General features: G+C 43.8%; 2 protein-coding genes across 4 annotated transcripts in view; one reads left to right on the forward strand and one right to left on the reverse strand.

Moving 5' to 3' along the window:
* The window catches only part of LOC146570363 (scavenger receptor cysteine-rich type 1 protein M130-like), a 214,491-nt gene that overhangs the window by 160,710 nt on the left and 33,720 nt on the right, over window positions 1–20,061 (reverse strand). The window lies entirely within an intron of this gene.
* On the forward strand, window positions 577–19,313 carry lmbrd2b (LMBR1 domain containing 2b). Of its 3 annotated transcripts, XM_085278796.1 has the most exons (18): window positions 577–770; window positions 8,817–9,026; window positions 10,368–10,480; window positions 10,897–10,995; window positions 11,075–11,242; window positions 11,426–11,636; window positions 11,714–11,788; window positions 11,881–11,994; window positions 12,814–12,997; window positions 13,158–13,339; window positions 13,586–13,719; window positions 14,075–14,180; window positions 14,268–14,365; window positions 14,735–14,838; window positions 14,922–14,968; window positions 15,522–15,636; window positions 15,722–15,848; window positions 19,044–19,313. In XM_085278796.1, the coding sequence occupies exons 2-18, from the start codon at window positions 8,853–8,855 to the stop codon at window positions 19,105–19,107; spliced, it is 2,115 nt and encodes a 704-aa protein (XP_085134922.1). In that variant the 5' UTR covers window positions 577–770; window positions 8,817–8,852; the 3' UTR covers window positions 19,108–19,313. The 3 variants fall into 3 exon arrangements, with proteins under 3 accessions (XP_085134922.1, XP_085134923.1, XP_085134924.1); XM_085278797.1 differs by lacking the exon at window positions 10,368–10,480; XM_085278798.1 differs by lacking the exons at window positions 8,817–9,026; window positions 10,368–10,480 and having other exon boundaries at window positions 578–770.

A 20,061-nucleotide genomic window follows, 5' to 3' on the forward strand; every position in this document is an offset into this window, starting at 1 on the left:
GGCTGAGGAGAGATAACAACATTAAAATCCATTTATTGATTCATAATCGAATCTAAATAGCTGTGCACACAGGGTGCAGACTGAGAGCTGCAGCATTGGGTTTGAACACCCAATGCTGTGAAAATCACTGTATGGGCTCGAGAACACTTCTGAAAGAACATAAAAATATTAAAGAGAGTGGAGCAACCCCCTCCACATGCACACACACACACACACGCACACACATTTATTTGTGAAGGCTGACACACAGGAAGTAGTTCCTGCAGAAATACCTAATAGTGAAACATTAATGTGTTCACATCTTCGTTAAAGCCCTTGTGTTGTCTTCACCTGCTTAGGAGGTGAAGATCCAGATTAGTGCTTAAATTCAACTAGAGCACAGCTGGAAGCACTTGTGCGTGCAGCTGTGCTCAGCAGGGTGTGAAGATAAGGTGTTTTGACGCTGTGACGCCGATGACGTCATCTTGTGTTCTGGAACCTTCAATCTTCTGTCTCAGGTAATTCCTGATCTATCCGGTGGAGGGCAGTAACGATAAAGCGCTAAGAGAAGCGGCAGAATGACATGGTGTTTGCGCACGCGCAGACTGGCTCTGACGTCATCTGCTCCTCCCGGTAGGGCCGGGATGTGACGGGCTGATGCTACTGAGCTAACGAGCTGAAATCAAGAGGTTTCTCTCGGAGACCGGTGGCTGATAATAACAGGAGCAGCTCGCGGAGATAAACGTGGCCTCGTCACTCCGAGAGGAGCCGGAGCCCACACAGGAATCACGGTAAGAGCTGATGGGGCTGCTGGGAGGAGGTTGCTAACCCACGGCGGCAGCTAGCCGGAGTTCCTGGTTGATCTGGTGTTCCAGATCTACTGGCGTTTAGATCAACTGGCGTTGGTCGAACAGATGTGTGGCAGTCTTGCGTTTCAGGAGCTGCTACCGACAAACCAGCAAAAAAACGCCAAATGTGTCATCTGTGACACTTGTGAGGTTGTCTCAAACACACTCCGTCAGTCTTGATGCTGTTGAACAACAAAATGTTTAAAAATGTGGCGAGTTTACCTGGTGATATCCTCATGCGCGACGCGATCGCAAAAACAGCAAACAAGTAACACCACGCCGATGTTGTTCACAGGACAGCAAGAGTAAACGATCGGGAGACTCTTGTCGTCGTTATCGTTCCCCTCGCACGGTTTATTTCTCCGAATTCAGCGTTTTTGCTTCACAACTAAAGCGAGCAGTTTACTTTGTGCACTAACATGGAGTCGAGTCAACCAGCGCCACCTCTGGCCAAGTGCCACAGCCTACAGCCAGATCAACCTGTGACACATCTGCACCACGTTTGAATCAGTGTCATGCACATTTGTACCTTTCAATTGTCTCTGTTTGTGTGTCATGCAAATAAACCTTTGAAAAGAATGAAATGATATCATATATTCCTTATTGGCCTACATTTGTACAAAATCCCAAATTATATACACAAAGTCATAGAAATCACCACTCCAATTGGTCATCATGATTTTAATATTCTCTTTTTCCATAACAATGAAATACGCCTTGGACAAATATGACACATCAATATTTCATTAGTGTTGTAACATCACATGTCGTTAGCATAGTCTGCCTGTGTCTTCCCTCTGCAAACGAACATTTCAGAGTTGGTTGTTATATACAGTCTGTATAAGTGTGGTTAATCTAATAAACATTTGTAAGGAGATGGCAGTTACTGTGAATGTACTGCAGGTGATTAGTAATAAACAGTCAGACAATGACCCTGACAATCTCATTCAATCTTGCAGATTGAATGCACCTTCTGTGGAAAGTGGTACCACACAGTGTTGTGGACAAATGTTGTGGGTGCTAAATAAACAGAAAAAAGTGATCCCTGTTGTCTTTGCTTACTGATTGTTTTTAGTGTTGACAATCCACATTGCTGGCATTGCATCTGTCAACATGTTTGTGGGCAGATTTGGATGTACCAGGGGTAAGTGCAGCCACTCAGCCTCTACTCAATGTGATCATAGCAGCAGGTGCAGATGTGTCACAAGTTAATCTAGTAGTAGGCTATGGTAGTAGTGGACTGACCTCCATTGGAGACTGCTCCAGCTGCTGTGTGATAGTGGATCTGCTACAAATTGAAGATCATAAGCAAGTTTTGGAAATTAACCCTTGTATTATGTTGAAGAACAAACAATTGACATTGATTTTGTTGCGGGTCATTTTGACCCGTACTGTGTAAATCCACTCAGAATTATCCAAAAACTGCAATAAAACAATAGCAACTTTATTTTCCATTAGATAAACATGTAGAACACAGACATACAACAGTTAGACTTTCCATAACTATTTTAGGAACAATTTGGTTTTTCGTTCTTACAAACACATTTCTTTTGAACTTGCCCAACGTTCTCAGTTTTTCAATGCTCAACATTTTCAATTTTGTCCACATGCTGGACAAAATGTGCTTTCTGCAGATGTACTTCTTGCATTCCTCACAGAAAGTGCTTGTTTTCAAACAGGAATCTTCCTAACTAAGATTTAAAACAAAGGATTTCTACGTCTCCTCCAGTCTCACAAACAGATGACAAACCAAGCGACACACCTGAGTCACTGACTTTCTTAAATCCACTCACTCTCACTGGCTCTGTTTATTACTAATCACTGTGTAACTGCTGTGAATTCAAAGTAACTGCCATCTCCTTACAAATGTTCATTAGATTAACCACACTTATACAGACTGTATATAACTCCAGCCATGTTGATGGATTGCCTATATTGGCTGGAAATATTAATTTCCAGGGAACAGACACAGACAAATGATGCTTACAGGATGTGATGTTACAACACTAATGAAATATTGATGTGTCATATTTGTCCAAGGCGTATTTCATTGTTATGGAAAAAGAGAATATTAAAATCATGATGACCAATTGGAGTGGTGATGTCTATGACTTTGTGTATATAATTTGGAATTTTGTACAAATGTAGGCCAATAAGGAATATATGATATCATTTCATTCTTTTCAAAGGTTTATTTGCATGACGCACAAACAGAGACAATTGAAAGGTACAAATGTGCATGACACTGATTCAAACGTGGTGCAGATGTGTCACAGGTTGATCTGGCTGTAGGCTGTGGCACTTGGCCAGAGGTGGCGCTGGTTGACTCGACTCCATGTTAGTGCACAAAGTAAACTGCTCGCTTTAGTTGTGAAGCAAAAACGCTGAATTCGGAGAAATAAACCGTGCGAGGGGAACGATAACGACGACAAGAGTCTCCCGATCATTTACTCTTGCTGTCCTGTGAACAACATCGGCGTGGTGTTACTTGTTTGCTGTTTTCGCGATCGCGTCGCGCATGAGGATATCACCAGGTAAACTCGCCACATTTTTAAACATTTTGTTGTTCAACAGCATCAAGACTGACGGAGTGTGTTTGAGATAACCTCACAAGTGTCACAGATGACACATTTGGCGGTTTTTTTTTTGCTGGTTTGTCGGTAGTAGCTACTGAAACGCAAGACTGCCACACATCTGTTCGACCAACGCCAGTTGATCTAAACGCCAGTAGATCTGGAACACCGGCAGCTGTCGCTCTGCGCGTCTCCGCGAACAGCCCCAAGGCTGATAAGGAGTCGGCGGGCGTTCACGCGCGGCTGTGAAGCTCCGAGAGGCTGTGAGGTCAGCTGCGGGTCACCCGATCATCTACATCATAACACATAAGGAATCGCAGTTTCCTCCGGGTGTGGTCTCCCAGAAATCCTCCTCATCAGCCGGGAACGGTGATGAATATGTCCGCGGCTGTCAGGCGGAAGTCAGGACTTCCTGTCTGTGATTGGGTCTGCGGTTACAGCTCCTTGTAGCTGCGACACACTGAGAGCCTGTATCATCACTGGGAGCTGTTTACACACCTCTGTAGCATAGGGGTGCAGGGAGGAGGAGGGTGCAGAGGGGCATAAGTGCACATCTGGGTAACCTGCACATCTGTGGAGCCCCATTAATGCTGAATGAGGTTTAAGATCAACATGTGTGATCTGACCAGAGGCAAGAACAGTCACTCAGACTGTCTGACTCCCTCACAGGTTAACTGTATGTTAGTGAGGCCTGACACAGTGATGGTTGCTACTTACCTGAGTCTGAGCCTCTGCAATAGCATATCCACTCTCCTTACTCTTCTGGGAGGTCACTGAGGCATTCCCGGCATTACAGGGTGGGCTGTGGACACAAATGTAAAACCACAGGGCCTACACACATTAACACACACATAGGCCGGACACACAAACTATAAGCCTGTTTAACAACAGTGATATGTTAAACACACATTCACTGAGGCTACATCGGTTGAGTCTGAGCTCATTCCTTCAGCTCATTCCTGCTTGTTGGTTCATCACTGATCATGTGACTTTTCACAACACCAATGGTCTTTTTGGGGACAGATAAAAAATCTTCACATGTTACCCCTGGTCCTTCAGCTGTTCACATAAGGAAGAAATCTGTAGAAATAAAAATAAAATGAAGTGCAAGTGTGAGAAACATCAAGAGAGGCACAAGTCCTGCAGCACAGACTGATGTCACAGCTGTGTGGACACTTTGGTTTTATTGATGGTAATCTCATCTGAGAGAAGATCTCTGACCTTTATACCATCACGAGGAGGATCACATGACCACAGACAGAGAAGCCCAGCTTCCTCTTAAAGCGTTTGCCTCTTCTTCCTTAGAGTCAAAGTTTCTGAATGGATCTGTGGTTATTAAAACAGAAACAGCTAGGTGGCAGATGTTTGCAGCTTGAGAGGAAACGTGAGGCAGAGCAGGTGTGTTTGTTTCAGTAGGACGTCAGAACATTAGACATGCTGTAAAAAAAAAAAAAATACAAAGCAAGCTAAAAGGAACATCTGCAGGCAGTGCCTGTAAGCACTGACAGGGAAATATGTTTTTCATGATTGAACAGTTGAACCTGGACAGAAGTCAGAGAGTGACACAAGGTGTGAGGTAACTAATAGTGTTAGGTGGCCTCACATGTGTGGATGACAGGATGGGCCTCCATGCTTTCTTAGAGTACATTAAGAAATAAACCTCTGACAGAAACTCTGGAGCAATAATCCGCTGCATCAACAGTTAAATCTTCATCCATAGACAGAATCCAACTCCCTGGCTGGGCTTGCAGTAGGCAGCAATGAGCTTTGCACTGCTTTGTGGCTCTTTGTGAGTTCAATACAGGAGCTCATCACCCAGCATAGTCCCGGTGGAGTTTATCCACCGAAGAAGACTGAGAGCAACCTGACCACCAAGCTGGAAGGAAGGGTCGGCTTTAGCAGGGACTGAACTTTCAAAATAAGGGTTAGGCTTAAAAAACCTGAGTGGAATCCAGCTGTTTGTTGTAATAACCACAGATACATTCAGAAACTTTGACTTTGAGGAAGAAGAGGCAGAGTCAAAAGTGGGCAGCTCACCCAGGTGATGTCATTTAGAATAGAATAGAATAGAATTCAACTTTATTGTCATTGCACATGCACAGGTACAGGGCAACAAAATGCAGTTTGCATCCATCCAGAAGTGCTTTAGTGATATAGATATATTACAATATATATTAGCAATAATATAGATATGTGAGTATATTACAGAAATGGGTCTATTATGGTATGTTATAATGTACACGGTATGAAGTATGTTATGAATATGCTATAAGTGTAAGTATGTACAGGCTGTAGTGAGTACAAGCTATGTACAGGCTATGAACAGGATATAAATATGAAAAACTATACAGAAATCTGAGATATACAGCTATACAGAAATGTGAACTGTGCAGGTTATAAACAGTTGTGGAATTAAAAATTATTGTATGTACAGAATGATTATTTACACAGAACTATACAGTAGTGCAGTTAAGATAAGTGAGATATGTGGATAATTTCTACAGAGGCTATATAAAGTGCTAGTGGTTGTGAGTGGTGGTTCAGTCCATGTTATTATTGTGTGTCTGAGGGTACAGTTTTCCATTGTGTGTGTGTGTGTGTGTGTGTGTGTGTGTGTGTGTGTGTGTGTGTGTGTGTGTGTGTGTGTGTCCAGTCCATGTGTTAACGTGGGTCAGATGTCAGGAGGCAGAGTTCAGGAGTAGGGCTGCCACGATTACGTCGACGACTGATTTAATAGTCGACGCGTCGTTTGAAGCTTTGTAAGATCCCAAAAGACGCAGGAATGAGTAGTAGGATTTAAGAGTGTAATAACGGACTGAAACAGAAGATGGCAGCACTGCATGTACAAGGACGCCAGCTGCCGTTAAACCCCGAAGAAGAAGAAGCTGTGTCCCAGAATTCATAGCGCAGCCCAGCTCAGTTTACAACAATGGCGGCAGCTAGTTAGTTTTAATGTTACTCTTATTATTCTTTCTGGGTCACAAAATAAACGTTTAACATATTTTCAGGCGAGAATGTAGCTGTGTAAACCTCAAATATCTGCTCAGTTTATCAGGACACCACATATTTTCAAAAGCGCTCCGACGTTTTCGGAGACGTCTGTTACCCACTAGCTAGCCGGGGGCAAGGCTCACTAGCGCCGTGAGAGCACCGGACTCCTGGCAAATCATTTTCAAACCCACCGCCGTCTTTCGCTACTCAGGTTAAACATGATATATAAGTCACTTAGATAACTTAAAAATGTTATTGTTTGGCTTTTTTCAGTATTTTATTTGTTCCTGAGTAAATCGGTTTGGCTGAGATTAAAGTTATAGTTTTTACACAGCTGAATAAACGTCAAGCAGACAGCTGATTATCAGAAGTGTGAGATGCTCGAGAATTTACTCCGGTGTCCTGTTATATTTTAGATAGCAAGGAGTTTATTAAATTTTAATGAAATTTGCAGATTGTTTCGGTGAAGTTTAATAAACTATCATCTTGTCTTTATTTTTAGTTAGCACAGATCTTAAACACTTAAAGCTGTAAGCTAATGATAGTTATATAAGAGCAGATGCTGCTGGTGCAATAAGCTGTACGTCCAATGGATGATGATCTGATTAGTCGACTAATCGCAAAAATAATCGGTGACTAGTCGACTATCAAAATAATCGTTTGTGGCAGCCCTATTCAGGAGTCTGACGGCTGTGGGGAAGAAGCTGTTCAGGTACCTGGTTGTCTTAGTCCGGTGGCTCCTGTAGCGCCTCCCAGAGGGCAGGAGGGTGAAGAGTCCATGTGATGGGTTAGCCAGTGATGGTGCTAGAGGGAACACAGAGATGATGTAAAGCTTTGCATAAAGACCCAACGGTTCGTCCAAAGGCTTCTGCACACTTCACCCAGTGAACGTGACCGAATCCTGAGGAAACATCACAGCAGACTTGCTGGCTCTGAGTTTGATGACCCTGCTACGTAACCCCGGTCCCTTGCTGAGGAAAACTGCTGTTTCCCGTGTCGCTTGTTGGAACCTCCATCCCCCAACTTTTCAAAGAAACCACACAAAGAGTCTTTCAGGGCAGGTCGGCGTGCCTCTGCTCATCGGTGCACGTCTGTCCTGATTCTCTGAGATGGCGGTCATCATTATTGTGTTAGACAGCAGTTACTGGCAGCTAACCTAATAACCAACCAACAGCAGCTCCTTTATTGTCACTGTCTGCAGTCAGACTTTCCCACAGAGGTTTAGTGTGAATATTTTTCATTTTTCCAGCTTTCTGCAGGTAATGTGGAGATGATCGTCGAGCCTGACAGATGTGTGCTCTGCTCAAGAGCGCTTCAGATCTCCCACAAATAATGAGACTAAAATCCATCACAGAGCCAACAGATGTAGCATTTGAAGATTCAAGTGATTAATGCTTCGTTACAGTTTTTTACAGCCGCTAGGACACATTTCACAATACTTAGGTCACTTTTGAAAAACTCTTCACACAATCCTCCTAACTGACCGTCAGCTTGGCAAAGCAGTTCATTTCACATTCAAAATGCACTACAACTACCAAAACACTTCATTCAGGTCTCAAATAAACTCATTCTTCCAGAACACTAGCAAAGGTTGACAGCTGACAAACACACTTTGTCACCCACAAAACAATGATCTAAAAAACACTAACAACATGTAGCATGACACAGTGTTTTCTTGTGTAAAACAAGGACTCATCTCTGTTTATAATTTCAATATATGTTACTGGAATGAATCAGACATCATGCAGAATTCGTTAATATTTGTTTATGTATTTTTATTTTCTGGTAATCCCAAAATACAAGAATTTGTATACACACCATCCACTGATACACATACAATAGTAATGCTAATCTACTCGGTCTTCTCCATTTGGCCACAGGTTCTCATCCACATCACATCTTATGTCATCTAGGGTAATACACCTAGGAAAGAATCTTCTGGCTGCCAGAATTGAAGCAGTTGAAAAATTGAAGGAGTAACACCAGTGTAGATGTTCATCTACAAAGAGAATAAGCTGTGGCTGGTTAAACTGCATTTTTAGATTTAAAATATGTTTCAATAAAATATTGCTGTTGCATTTTGCTGTCTTTTCAAGTTTTGCATTGTGTTATTGTTTTGGCCATAAGTTTAACAGTTTTGAAAACAGTATGTAAGCACATGCAAAATGTCCTGTACGTACAAAGATTTTTGGCAGTTGTTGTGTCTGAGTGAGAAGATAATTCATGAAATTTGAGAGATGTAGTCATTGAATGCATTTTGTGCCAAAACAATGATAACTGGTCCTCAGTTTAGCCCACATAGACTTCTGTTGTGCTCACTGTGTGAGGAGTTTTGCAAAAGTGACCTAAGTATTGAGAAATGTGTCCTAGCGTCTGTAAAAAACTGTAAAGTGACCACGCCAGTGTTTCTGTCCACCTGCTGCAGGTTTGTGTCAGTGCCTGCTGACGGGAGCGCAGCAGGATGAGTGGGGCGGCGCTCGGCATCGAGATCGTAGTGGTGTTTTTTTTGGCGCTGTTCCTGCTGCACCGATATGGAGACTTCAAGAAGCAGCAGCGCATGGTGCTGTTCGGCACGCTGCTGGCCTGGTACCTGTGCTTCCTCATCGTCTTCATCCTGCCTCTGGACGTCAGCACGGTCAGTATGACACACAGCATCAAACTGAGATCCCTCCAAAGTCCTCAGAGGTGTTCAAGCCTTCCATTCACGAAGCTCCTCAGGACTTTGATGGTTTCTGTCTAGTAGGGCTGCCACAAACGATTATTTTGATAGTCGACTAGTCACCGATTATTTTTGCAATTAGTCGACTAATCAGATCATGGATCTGCTCTTATATAACTATCATTAGCTTACAGCTTTAAGTGTTTAAGGTATGTGCTAACTAAAAATAAAGACAAGATGATAGTTTATTAAATTTTAATGAAATTTGCAGATTGTTTCAGTGAAGTTTAATAAACTCCTTGCTATCTAAAATATAACAGGACACTGGAGTATATTCTCGAGCATCTCACACTTCTGATAATCAGTTGTCTGCTTGACGTTTATTCAGCTGTGTAAAAACTATAACTTTCATCTCAGCTAAATCGATTTACTCGGGAACAAATAAAATACTAAAAAAATCCAAACAATAACATGTTTAAGTTATCTAAGTGACTTATATATCATGTTTAACCTGAGTAGCGAAAGACGGCGGTAGGTTTGAAAACGATCTGCCGGGAGTCCGGTGTCCTCACGGCTCTAGTTAGCCTTGCCCCCGGCTAACTATCGAGCTGGTGGGTAACAGACGTCTCCGAAAACGTCGGAGCACTTTTGAAAATATGTGGTGTCCTGATAAACTGAGCAGATATTTGAGGTTTACACAGCTACATTCTCGCCTGAAAATATGTTAAACGTTTATTTTGTGACCCAGAAAGAATAATAAGAGTAATATTAAAACTTACTAGCTGCCGCCATTGTTGTAAACTGAGCTGGGCTGCGCTATGAATTCTGGGACACAGCTTCTTCTTCTTCTTCGGGGTTTAACGGCAGCTGGCATCCTTGTACATGCAGTGCTGCCATCTTCTGTTTCAGTCCGTTATTACACTCTTAAATCCTGCTATTATTCCTGCGTCTTTTGTGATCTTACAAAGCTTCAAACGACGCGTCGACTATTAATTCAGTCGTCGACGATTTTGATAGTCGACGTAATCGTGACTAATCGACTAATCATGGCCCTACTGTCTAGTTGTTCTTTGTCATTTTTGAGATTCTTTTGTTTTTTAATATAACATCTTTAACTTTTATGACATTTCATAGAGAAGCCTTATGAGCTCCTGTGGACTTCAAGCACATCTGTTACACAACAAAAGATTACTGTTTTATACGGCTCTGATGTAAATGTCAGATTTCGACTTCCATATGTGTGGAAAAGATCTTTACATGTTTGATTTCATTCAGTGAATGTGTGTCAGCGTACGTTTGTCTGTCTGCTGCTTACAGACAATCTACAGGCAGTGTGAGCAGGACCACAAGGAGCAGGCGTCTGTTCCCGCCCTCGTCTCACCGCTGTCCAATCGCACTATAGTAAACACAACCGCTGCACCCACAAAAAGGTTTGAATGCTGTGCGTGCGTGTGTGATTTCAGGGTAAAGGTTGAAACCTCTGCAGTGAGTTTTCTGGAAATTTGTTGGTGATTAACAGGAAGTGTTTGACATAATTCATAATTCAGGGACAGAGAGCTGAACCCAAACAACACATCCACTCAGTATGTCCTCTGTGATCTGGACATGAAGGCATTTCAAGTCGTTAATGATCTTTTCACACAGAGAGTCAGAGCAGAAGACAGAGCAGGATTTGAAGCGACTCCTTCTTATTGAACTTGAGTAAATGTACTTTGAAACTCAGGCGGCTTTTCTTAGAGAGACCTGAGTGTGTTACAAAAAATGTGACTAAAAGAAGTGTTGTCTTAGTAAATAAAACCAGATAACATCAGCAGGTTTCTGAACTCCTGATTGTGTTTCCTCTCAGTGTACGAACGCTGTGCCACAAGCCGTGGAGCTACATCCCTGATGGCATCATGCCAGTGTTCTGGAGGGTGGTGTACTGGACGTCTCAGTGCCTCACGTGGTCAGTACGAGCCCGAGTCTCCTCATGAAACCTCCACATGCTGAGTTTTTGTGTTTTAAAGGTTTTCTTGTGTCGTCAGGCTGCTGCTGCCCTTCATGCAGTCGTACGCTCGCTCCGGAGGCTTCTCCATCACCGGGAAGATCAAAACGGCACTGATTGAGAACGCCATTTATTACGGGACATACCTGCTCATTTTCGGCTCTTTGCTCATTTACGTGGCCGTTCATCCTGAGTTGCGCCTCTCCTGGTGAGTGGACCCTGAGGAAGAACCCCCTTTTTTTGTTTTGTTTTGTCCTGTCTGTGAAGAGAAAGACAGGACAAAGACATGCTGTGACGATTAAATGCAGAGGGCTGTATAAACACATAATCGACTCCTAAACTCCTCCTGATTGGCTGCTGTATGGAGTTACCTGCTCTGTGTGTTACTCAGGTACGAGCTACAGACCATCGGGATCACTGCCGCCAACACCTGGGGTTTGTTCCTGCTGGTGCTGTTACTCGGGTACGGGCTGGTGGAGATCCCTCGGTCCTACTGGAACTCCTCCCGGCACGGACACTTGCTCGTCAAGACCTACTTCAAGGCATCCAAGCTGATGACGGAGAAGGCGGATGCAGAAGAGAACCTGGAGGATGTCATGGAGGTAAGTGACAGCCTCCAGCAGTTACAAACATTTGGTTTAATGTTGCCGTTTTCACTGAGACGTCTGTTCTGCTGTAGGAGGTGAGAAAGGTCAGCGAATCCATCAAATACAACCACCCGCTGAGGAAGTACATCGACACCATCCTTAGGAAAGTACGTAGAGCGAAGCTGAGCGTGAACATGATGGGTGATAACTGTGATGTTTAAGTTCATGAGTGTGATGACGTGCTCGTGGTTTCCCTCAGTGCCCCTTGGACTACCAGGAGAAGATGGGCAGGAACATGGACGACTACGAGGACTTTGATGACAAACAGAATACGTACCCGACGGAGAAGAGCCTGGTGAAGCTTCATAAACAGGTGAGAGGATTTGACGAGTCAATCAAACTGTGCTGCCTTCTTATTGGAGGAATAAAGAGATGAAACAGATTCTAATGAAGACTCCTGATGATGTGGTGGCAGATGTTTTTGTGTTCAGTGAAAGTGTTTCTGTGTGTTTCCTGAATACCTGCACAGAGCACGTCCACCTTAAACTTTATCCACATGATAAAGCTGCTCAGTGAAGGTTGGGGGCATCAGCTAATCTTACAAAGCTCAGTCTAGTGCTGACCTTTGTTAGCCGGGGGTGAGAAGCAAACCATGATGTCAGGCTCCGTCTGTCTGAGATGGACGGACATTTTACTCCCACTGGCCCCCAAAATTTCCACCGTAACAAAGTTTCTGATGTCCATTTTAATTATGTTGCTGATGGTACATTACATGTTCATTATATTTAAAGATGTCTCTTTTTTCTGTTCTTCATATTTATTTATATACATGAGGTGGCCAGAATATTAGAAGTGCCTGAAAATGCAGAACTGAGCTGCACTGAACTGGCTTAGATTGTAAGATTCAGATCGATAAAGATATGAATCATAATCTTTGTAATCACTGCTGTCAGCTGAGCGAGAAGATAGTCCTCGTTCCACTGCAGAACAGTTACAGTGATGCTGTACAGGTGATGATTTCAAAAAAGAAGAGGATGATGATGAGATGACGATGATGTAAAAAGCGATGAAACAAGGAAAAATCTTTCTCTTTGTGCTTGTAGTTTCCTCCTCACACTGCACACAGCTGAAGTCTTCTGTTTCCTGTTCACTCTGTTTCCCCTACTCTGATGTCCGAACCTGTCGTGTGCAGGTGATCTACGCCGTGCAGAGACACAACCGGACGCGTGTGCAGTGGCAAATCCTCCTGCAGCAGGCCATCCACCTGGAGGACGTGGCCAAGAACGAGACCAGCTCCACCCACCAGTTTGTCCACAGCTTCCCTTCATCAGAGCCGGCCGGCTGGTTCAGCAGATACATCTACACCCCGACTGTAGGTGGGTGTAATGAGATCACTCCTGTAACCACCTGCACAGGTGTCCTGCTACAGTTTTCCTTTGGTTGCTGGTGGCAGTGACGTCGAAGAGTAAACACTGCCGTGTGTGTGTGTGTGTGTGTGTGTGTGTGTGTGTGTGTGTGTGTGTGTGTGTGTCACAGAGTGGTACTGGGAGTGCTTCCTGAAGCGCTGGTTTTACCGCCTCCTCTCCATCGTCCTGACTCTGTTCAGCGTGGTTGTGGTTTGGTCCGAGTGCACCTTCTTCAGCACACGGCCCGTCCTCTCGCTGTTCGCCATCTTCATCCAGTTGGCTGAGAGAGACTACAACTACCTGTACATCGAGGTGAGCCTGAGAAGACAGACGCTGGTTTACACACAAACCATCAGACACAGAGCTTCATATTTCTGTAGAGCCTCTGAAAGTGTTTAAAGGCTGCTGTGTGATGGAGTGCTGCACAGCTGAGTCTTTGTTGTTTTACAATGAAGGAAACATGACATGTGATGCGTGTTTCAGTTTCACTTTCTTTGTTGAAACACGATCACACTTCATTCAGACCTCTGATCACCTTTTGCTCTCTCTCTCCACCAGATGGCGTGCTTCATCACAATCTTCTTCCTGTGCACCTGTGTTTACTCCACCGTGTTTCGCATCCGAGTCTTCAACTACTACTACCTGGCCTCCCACCACCAGACCGACGCCTACAGCCTCCAGTTCAGCGGCATGTAAGTGACAGCAAGAATGCTTTTATTTTGAAAGGATTCTGAAAGGGACATGTTCAGGAAAGATCGCTGTAAACCAAGAGAAGACATGAGCACACATGTTTCTTTCTAGAATGTTCCTCCTCATATACAAGAAAAACATTTGTACTGTTTCAAAAAACCTCAAATTACTTAATTTTAATACCTGTTCTGTAGAAAGGATCTCCTCTTTATCTTCTTAAAGCACAGAAACTAGAGCGTTTTGTAGTGAGTCAGTGTTATTAAACAACATGTTATGTGACGCAGAAGTTCACTTGGAGGCGATGGAGGAGTTGACCTGATGGAGGTTTAGTGACTCTGTCGTGTTTTCCTCCTGCAGGCTGTTCTGTCGTCTGACTCCTCCTCTCTGTCTCAACTTCCTGGGTTTGATCCACATGGACTCGGCCATCTCCCACCAGGAAAAGCTGCAAACTGCTTACACTTCTGTAAATACCCACACTGTATGAAACCTGTGTAACACACCTGTGCTGCAGTGTCTGCCTGACTCACCTGTTGTTTGTTTGTTGGAACAGATCATGGGATCCATGCGCGTCCTCTCTTTCATTGCTAATGGCTTCTACATCTACTACCCCATGTTGATCGTCATCCTCTGCATCGCCACCTACTTCAGGTGAGATGAGTCTCTGGAGTCTTCCCTGCTGGGCGCTTCTTTAACAGTGTGGATTGGTCATGTGACAGAAGATGGTCTGAAAAGCCAGAACAGGGTTTTACATACAGAATTTGCTGCTTTTCCTTGTTGTTCATGAGTTAAACTGAAGTCTTTGAAAACAAAAAACTGGAAGAGATCCCGACGGATTAAATAATTCAGATTATAAAACCTTTGCATGTCTGGGGTGTTGGTGAGCTGTAGCATTTATAGCAGTCTTTTAGATCCTGCTTCTCTCTGCTGGTTAGTGCAGGATTAAACAGAACCATCAGGCGGTTTATTATATATGTAGTTATGTTTGTGACTCTGTGTTATAATCAATGTTCTCCTCAGTTTGGGGACTCGCTGCCTGAATCTTCTGGGCTTCCAGCAGTTTATGGATGACAGTGAAATGACCTCTGACCTGATCGACGAGGGAAAGGAGCTGATTCGCCGGGGTGAGACTGCCACCATCATCTGAATTCTCTTTGACTTTTTAACATGAAAGTAGTAAAATAGTAAAATACAATATTTTTTACAGAGAAAAGGAAGAGGCAGAGGATTGAAGATGGTGAGAACAGACGGAGGGTGAGTACCTGTTTGCTGCTTCTTTTTAGATATCAGAGAAAACTAATCACATGCATCAAAGTCCCTTTGTATATCTTATTTTAATAATATATATTTTCATTGTTTATTAAGTGCACAGACTGTAGTTTACAGCAGGTTTCCTCAGATATAATATTATATTCCAAAATAACAAAGTCAGCTGCTGGGAGAGGAAACAACACTGAAACAGGAAGTACAGAAGATGCTCATCACTGGGTTTTCTGCCTAAGATTAAAGATTGAACATCAGCGTCCCTACAGGCCAATAACACAGAGACAGCTATTTAGAATCAGCAGATGAGGCAACTGTAGTGACAACACTGAAATGTTTGTTTTTCTGACTGTTTGATGAATGTGTGAGTGAAAGAAAGCTGATGCCAGGAGTGATGGAATCATGGCGTGACACAGATGACTCATGTCAGAGCGCTTACACAACCCGTCACGTACAAACATGAACTGATGTCTACTGGGAAACAGCAGGAGTGAAATCCTTGTTCAAGCGTCCTGATCTGTTTGTGTTGTGTCATCTGCTGCAGGAGTGGAAGGAGCGCTACGGGAACCCGAGAGAAGACTACGCTGCGAGGAACAGGAGCAGCCACGAGATGAAGGAGACGAGCTACTCAGACACCGTGAGCTCCAGCAACAGCAGACGTAAGTCAGCAGGTGGTCGGCGCTGCTCTCTGAAGGTGTTTTTGGTGGTTTTCGGGTGACGGAGCACTTCCTGTTGTTTGAACAGAGGCTAAATATTCCCGGTCTGGGAGCCGAGCAGAGAGGGACCGCATCGAGCTGCTGCAGGACGCCGAGCCCTTGGACTTCAACGCCGAAGCGCTGACAGATGACCCGCTGGACGCTGAGTCTGGAAGGTAAGCATGGTGTCATCGTCATGGTTAGGCCACTGTGTTTGGGATGCACGTTTGAGAGTTTCCCTGTTTTCAGCTGCTGGTAATGTTTAATTCTTTAACTTTGTATTTTAATAGTTTTCAGTTTGACTGCTGTTTCATTTCAGAGTGTGTTTTTTTTTTTTTTTTTTTTTTAAATACAGATAATTATCCAGGATGAGATTCAGGAAGTTATTACAGTACAACACAAGAGTGCATAACTTAATGGCCCCAAGCCAACACAGCAGAGACGTGACACCCAAACACTCTTGTTGGTGGTACGTGTGAAGCGGTTTTCATCAGATCCTCCTGCTGACCCCTAACCTGCTGTTTTTATTGCCCCAATAGATTTAAAGAGGAGTTTCAAATTAGCACTATTGCCTCACAGCAAGAAGGTCCTGAGTTCAGCATCAGGGAGTGGAGGGCGTGTGTGGAGTTTGCATGTTCTCCCTGTGTTTGCGTGGGTTCTCCCCGGGTATTCCGGCTTCCCCCACAGTCCAAAGACATGTAGTTAGTGGGGATAGGGGATAGGCTCCAGCGACCCCTGCGACCCTGAAAAGGAGAAGCGGAAGCGAATGGATGGATAGAGTTTCAAATGCAGATAACTTGACTTTGGTTGCTCATGTTTAGCTCCTGTCTGTTGGCGGGATGTAAAATGTCCGTGACCTGCAGGGTTGATGTCTGCATGCACCAGCCAGAAATATTTAAAAAAGGGTTAACTAAGGGTTAACTAACCAAAATGTTGTTAAAAAGCAAAAGGAAGAAATAATATTTAAATGTTTGGATGTTTTTTGGGTGGATTCAGTAAGAAAAGGTGAAGAAGTGGAGACAGAGAAGTGTGGATAGTTTTCCGTTTACGGAAGCGGTTGTGGGATTTATCGGGAAACTAGCGGACGACACAGCAGAAAGAACTATCATCCGAACGTTTCCCAACCATGTGTGGGTGGATAAAAACATCCGCGACGCTCTGAGATCATGCACCGCTGCCTACAATGAAGGGCTTGTCTCCGGTAATATGGACCTATACAAGGCTGCGTCCTACAACGTGCGCAGCGCGGTCCGAAAGGCAAAGCGGAGCTACGGGGAAAAACTAGAGTCACAGCTACGACAGTGCGACTCTAGGAGCCTGTGGAAAGGACTGCGGACTATAACGGACTATAAACGACCAGCTTCTTCAATGATGAATGCAGATGCTTCACTGGCTGATGAGCTGAACACGTTTTATGCTCGCTTCGACGCCGCAGCAATTAAAACAACAAACGGCTGCGCACGCTCGGAGTGCACCAGTGAAGAAAATGCATTCGTCATCACAGAGCATGCCGTCAGGAACACCTTCAGGAGGGTGAACACCAGGAAGGCAGCAGGACCAGATGCAATCCCTGGCCGGGTCCTTAGAGCCTGCGCTGATCAACTAGCACCGGTGTTCACGGAGATCTTCAACCTCTCCCTGGCCCAAGCTGTGGTTCCCACGTGCTTCAAACAGTCCATTATTGTCCCTGTTCCAAAGAAACAACAGCCCGCTTGCCACAATGACTACCGTCCAGTAGCACTGACTTCAATTGTGATGAAGTGTTTTGAAAGACTGATGAGAGATCACATCACTTCTTCACTTCCTGCCACCATCGACTCACTTCAGTTTGCTTACCGGACTAATCGTTCCACAGACGATGCCATATCTCACCTGCTCCACACATCCCTGAGTCACCTGGACACTGGCAGAGGGAATTATGTTAGGATGCTGTTCGTGGACTACAGTTCAGCATTCAACACAATAATTCCCTCTAAGCTTTTCACCAAGTTGACGGATCTAGGACTCAGCTCATCACTGTGTCAGTGGATCCTCAACTTCCTCACAGACAGACCCCAATCAGTGAGGGTAGGAAAACAAGTCTCCCCCTCCATCTCACTCAGCACTGGAGTGCCTCAGGGCTGTGTTTTAAGCCCCCTGCTGTACTCACTGTACACTTATGACTGTGTAGCCACATCAGACACCACCTCCATTGTCAAGTTTGCTGACGACACTGCTGTTGTGGGCCTGATCTCCGACAACATCGAGACGGCCTACCTGGAGGAGATTAGGAACCTGGAGACCTGGTGCCAGGAGAATAACCTCCTCCTAAACATCAGCAAGACTAAGGAGCTGATCGTGGACTTCACTACAAAGCAGGCGAGGAATTACAAACCCCTCATCATCAGTGGCACGCCAGTGGAGAGAGTGGACAGTTTCCGATACCTGGGTGTCCACATCACTCAGGACCTGTCATGGTCCTGTCACATCAACACCCTGGTTAAGAAAGCCCGTCAGCGTCTCTTCTTCCTCAGAAGACTTAGAGACTTCCATCTGCCACTGAAGGCGCTCAAGAACTTCTACTCCTGCACCATCGAGAGCGTCCTGACGTCAAACATCTGCACCTGGTTTGGGAACAGCACCAAGCAGGATAGACGAGATCTGCAAAGGGTGGTGCGCTCGGCCGAACGCATCATTCAATCAGAGCTCCCTGACCTGCTGTCCATCTACACCAAGCGGTGCAAGTCCAAAGCTAGGAAGATTATGATGGACCTCTCCCATCCCAACAATGGACTCTTCTCACTGTTGAGGTCTGGGAAGCGCTTCCGCTCCCTTAAGGCCAAAACAGAGAGAATGAGGAGGAGCTTCTTCCCCCAGGCTATTCGGGGCCTGAACCAGGTGTAGACTGGACTCTCCCAAACACGTCACTATAAGACTGGACTCTCACACACGTCACCACACGCACCACCACACATTTCCTATAATCCTATAATTCCTATAATTTATAATCCTTATCTTTATAATCTCTTCTGCTATTTGCACATTCTTTACTGTAAATTCCTAAGTTAATTTGTAAATTTTTGTAGTAAATTGTAAATATTGTAGAACTTTTCTTCTGTCATTTAATGGTCGGGCATTGTACAGCTACAAGCATTTCACCCCCATGTCATACTGTGTATGGTTGTGTGTGTGTGACAAATAAAATTTGAATTTGAATTTGAAGAACTTAAAGGTTTTTTTTATAAAGTTTTCTGATAAATAACTGTCAGTTTGTTCATTTCAGCGCTGACCTCAGTGCTCTTTAATGTGTTGGAGTAAAGCACACCTGTTTCTAATGTGTCTGCACTGACCTATCCAGAGATGTGTGAACTTGTGTGTTTTTGTGTTTTCAGGCACTCTGGAGGACGGTACCTGTCCATGTCGTCATCTCGTAGCCGAATATTTGACGACATCTAGAAGAGAAGTCTGAATCACTGTCCACACGTCCACCTGCAGCATGACCTCCTTCTCTCAGCACTCGGCATGCACACTGAATAAAAGCCGCTCAGGTGAACTTCTCTCACCTGCAAACATCTACATAAACAATTTGCATCCGTTTCTGTATGCAGCTGCAGGTCCATGAAAGCACTTTTGAAGGAATATTAAATTTACTCAGCATGTGACAGACTGCAGGCCTGAGCTTCTCAACAGATCAAACCCTCAATTTACTGCATGTCATGAAGGCAGGAGAGGCAGTCAGAGCACATGAATGTGAATCACTTTATCCGCAGGTTTCATGGAGGCCCTGCTAATATATTTAATTTCTAGTGTTTATTCTTTAATGTTGTAGATTTATTTAACTGTCTGTCATGATGGGAGCTGTTAGGATTCGCTGATTCAGTCACTGATAAACCTGAAATCCTTCAGTCATGTTGGAGGTCAGGGCTTCATGTTTATGGGATTAATGTGCAGTTTAATTGAGTCTGTATTTCTCTGTAATTTAAAGCTAATTGGGAGGTGGTGGTATCTGAAACCATGTGATCACTGTAAACTCTGTGATTAATTACCTGATCGACCTACAACAACTTCACTGTGTTTAAACAGGAATGAATCCAGTTTCACTTAATAAATATATATATATATATATATATATATATATATATATATATATATATATATATATATATATATATATATATATATATATATATATATATATATATATATATATATATATATATATATATACAGCACTGTGCAAAAGTCTTGAGCCCTCATTTGCCCCATTTCTTTACATTTTGCATGAAAACTGGAAATAGGTGCAGCGATTCATTGATATGTGCAAATATTTATAAAAAAAAAAAAAAAAAAGAATATGAGGCAAAAACAGAGTTTTTACAGTTCGAACGAGCTTGAAAGTGAATGTTTGGT

The sequence above is a fragment of the Mchenga conophoros genome, linkage group LG7 (genome assembly GCF_057382185.1).
Source record: "Mchenga conophoros isolate Kocher_MC1m ecotype Shallow Benthic linkage group LG7, M_conophoros_male_GT1.1, whole genome shotgun sequence".
Lineage (NCBI taxonomy): Eukaryota > Metazoa > Chordata > Actinopteri > Cichliformes > Cichlidae > Mchenga > Mchenga conophoros.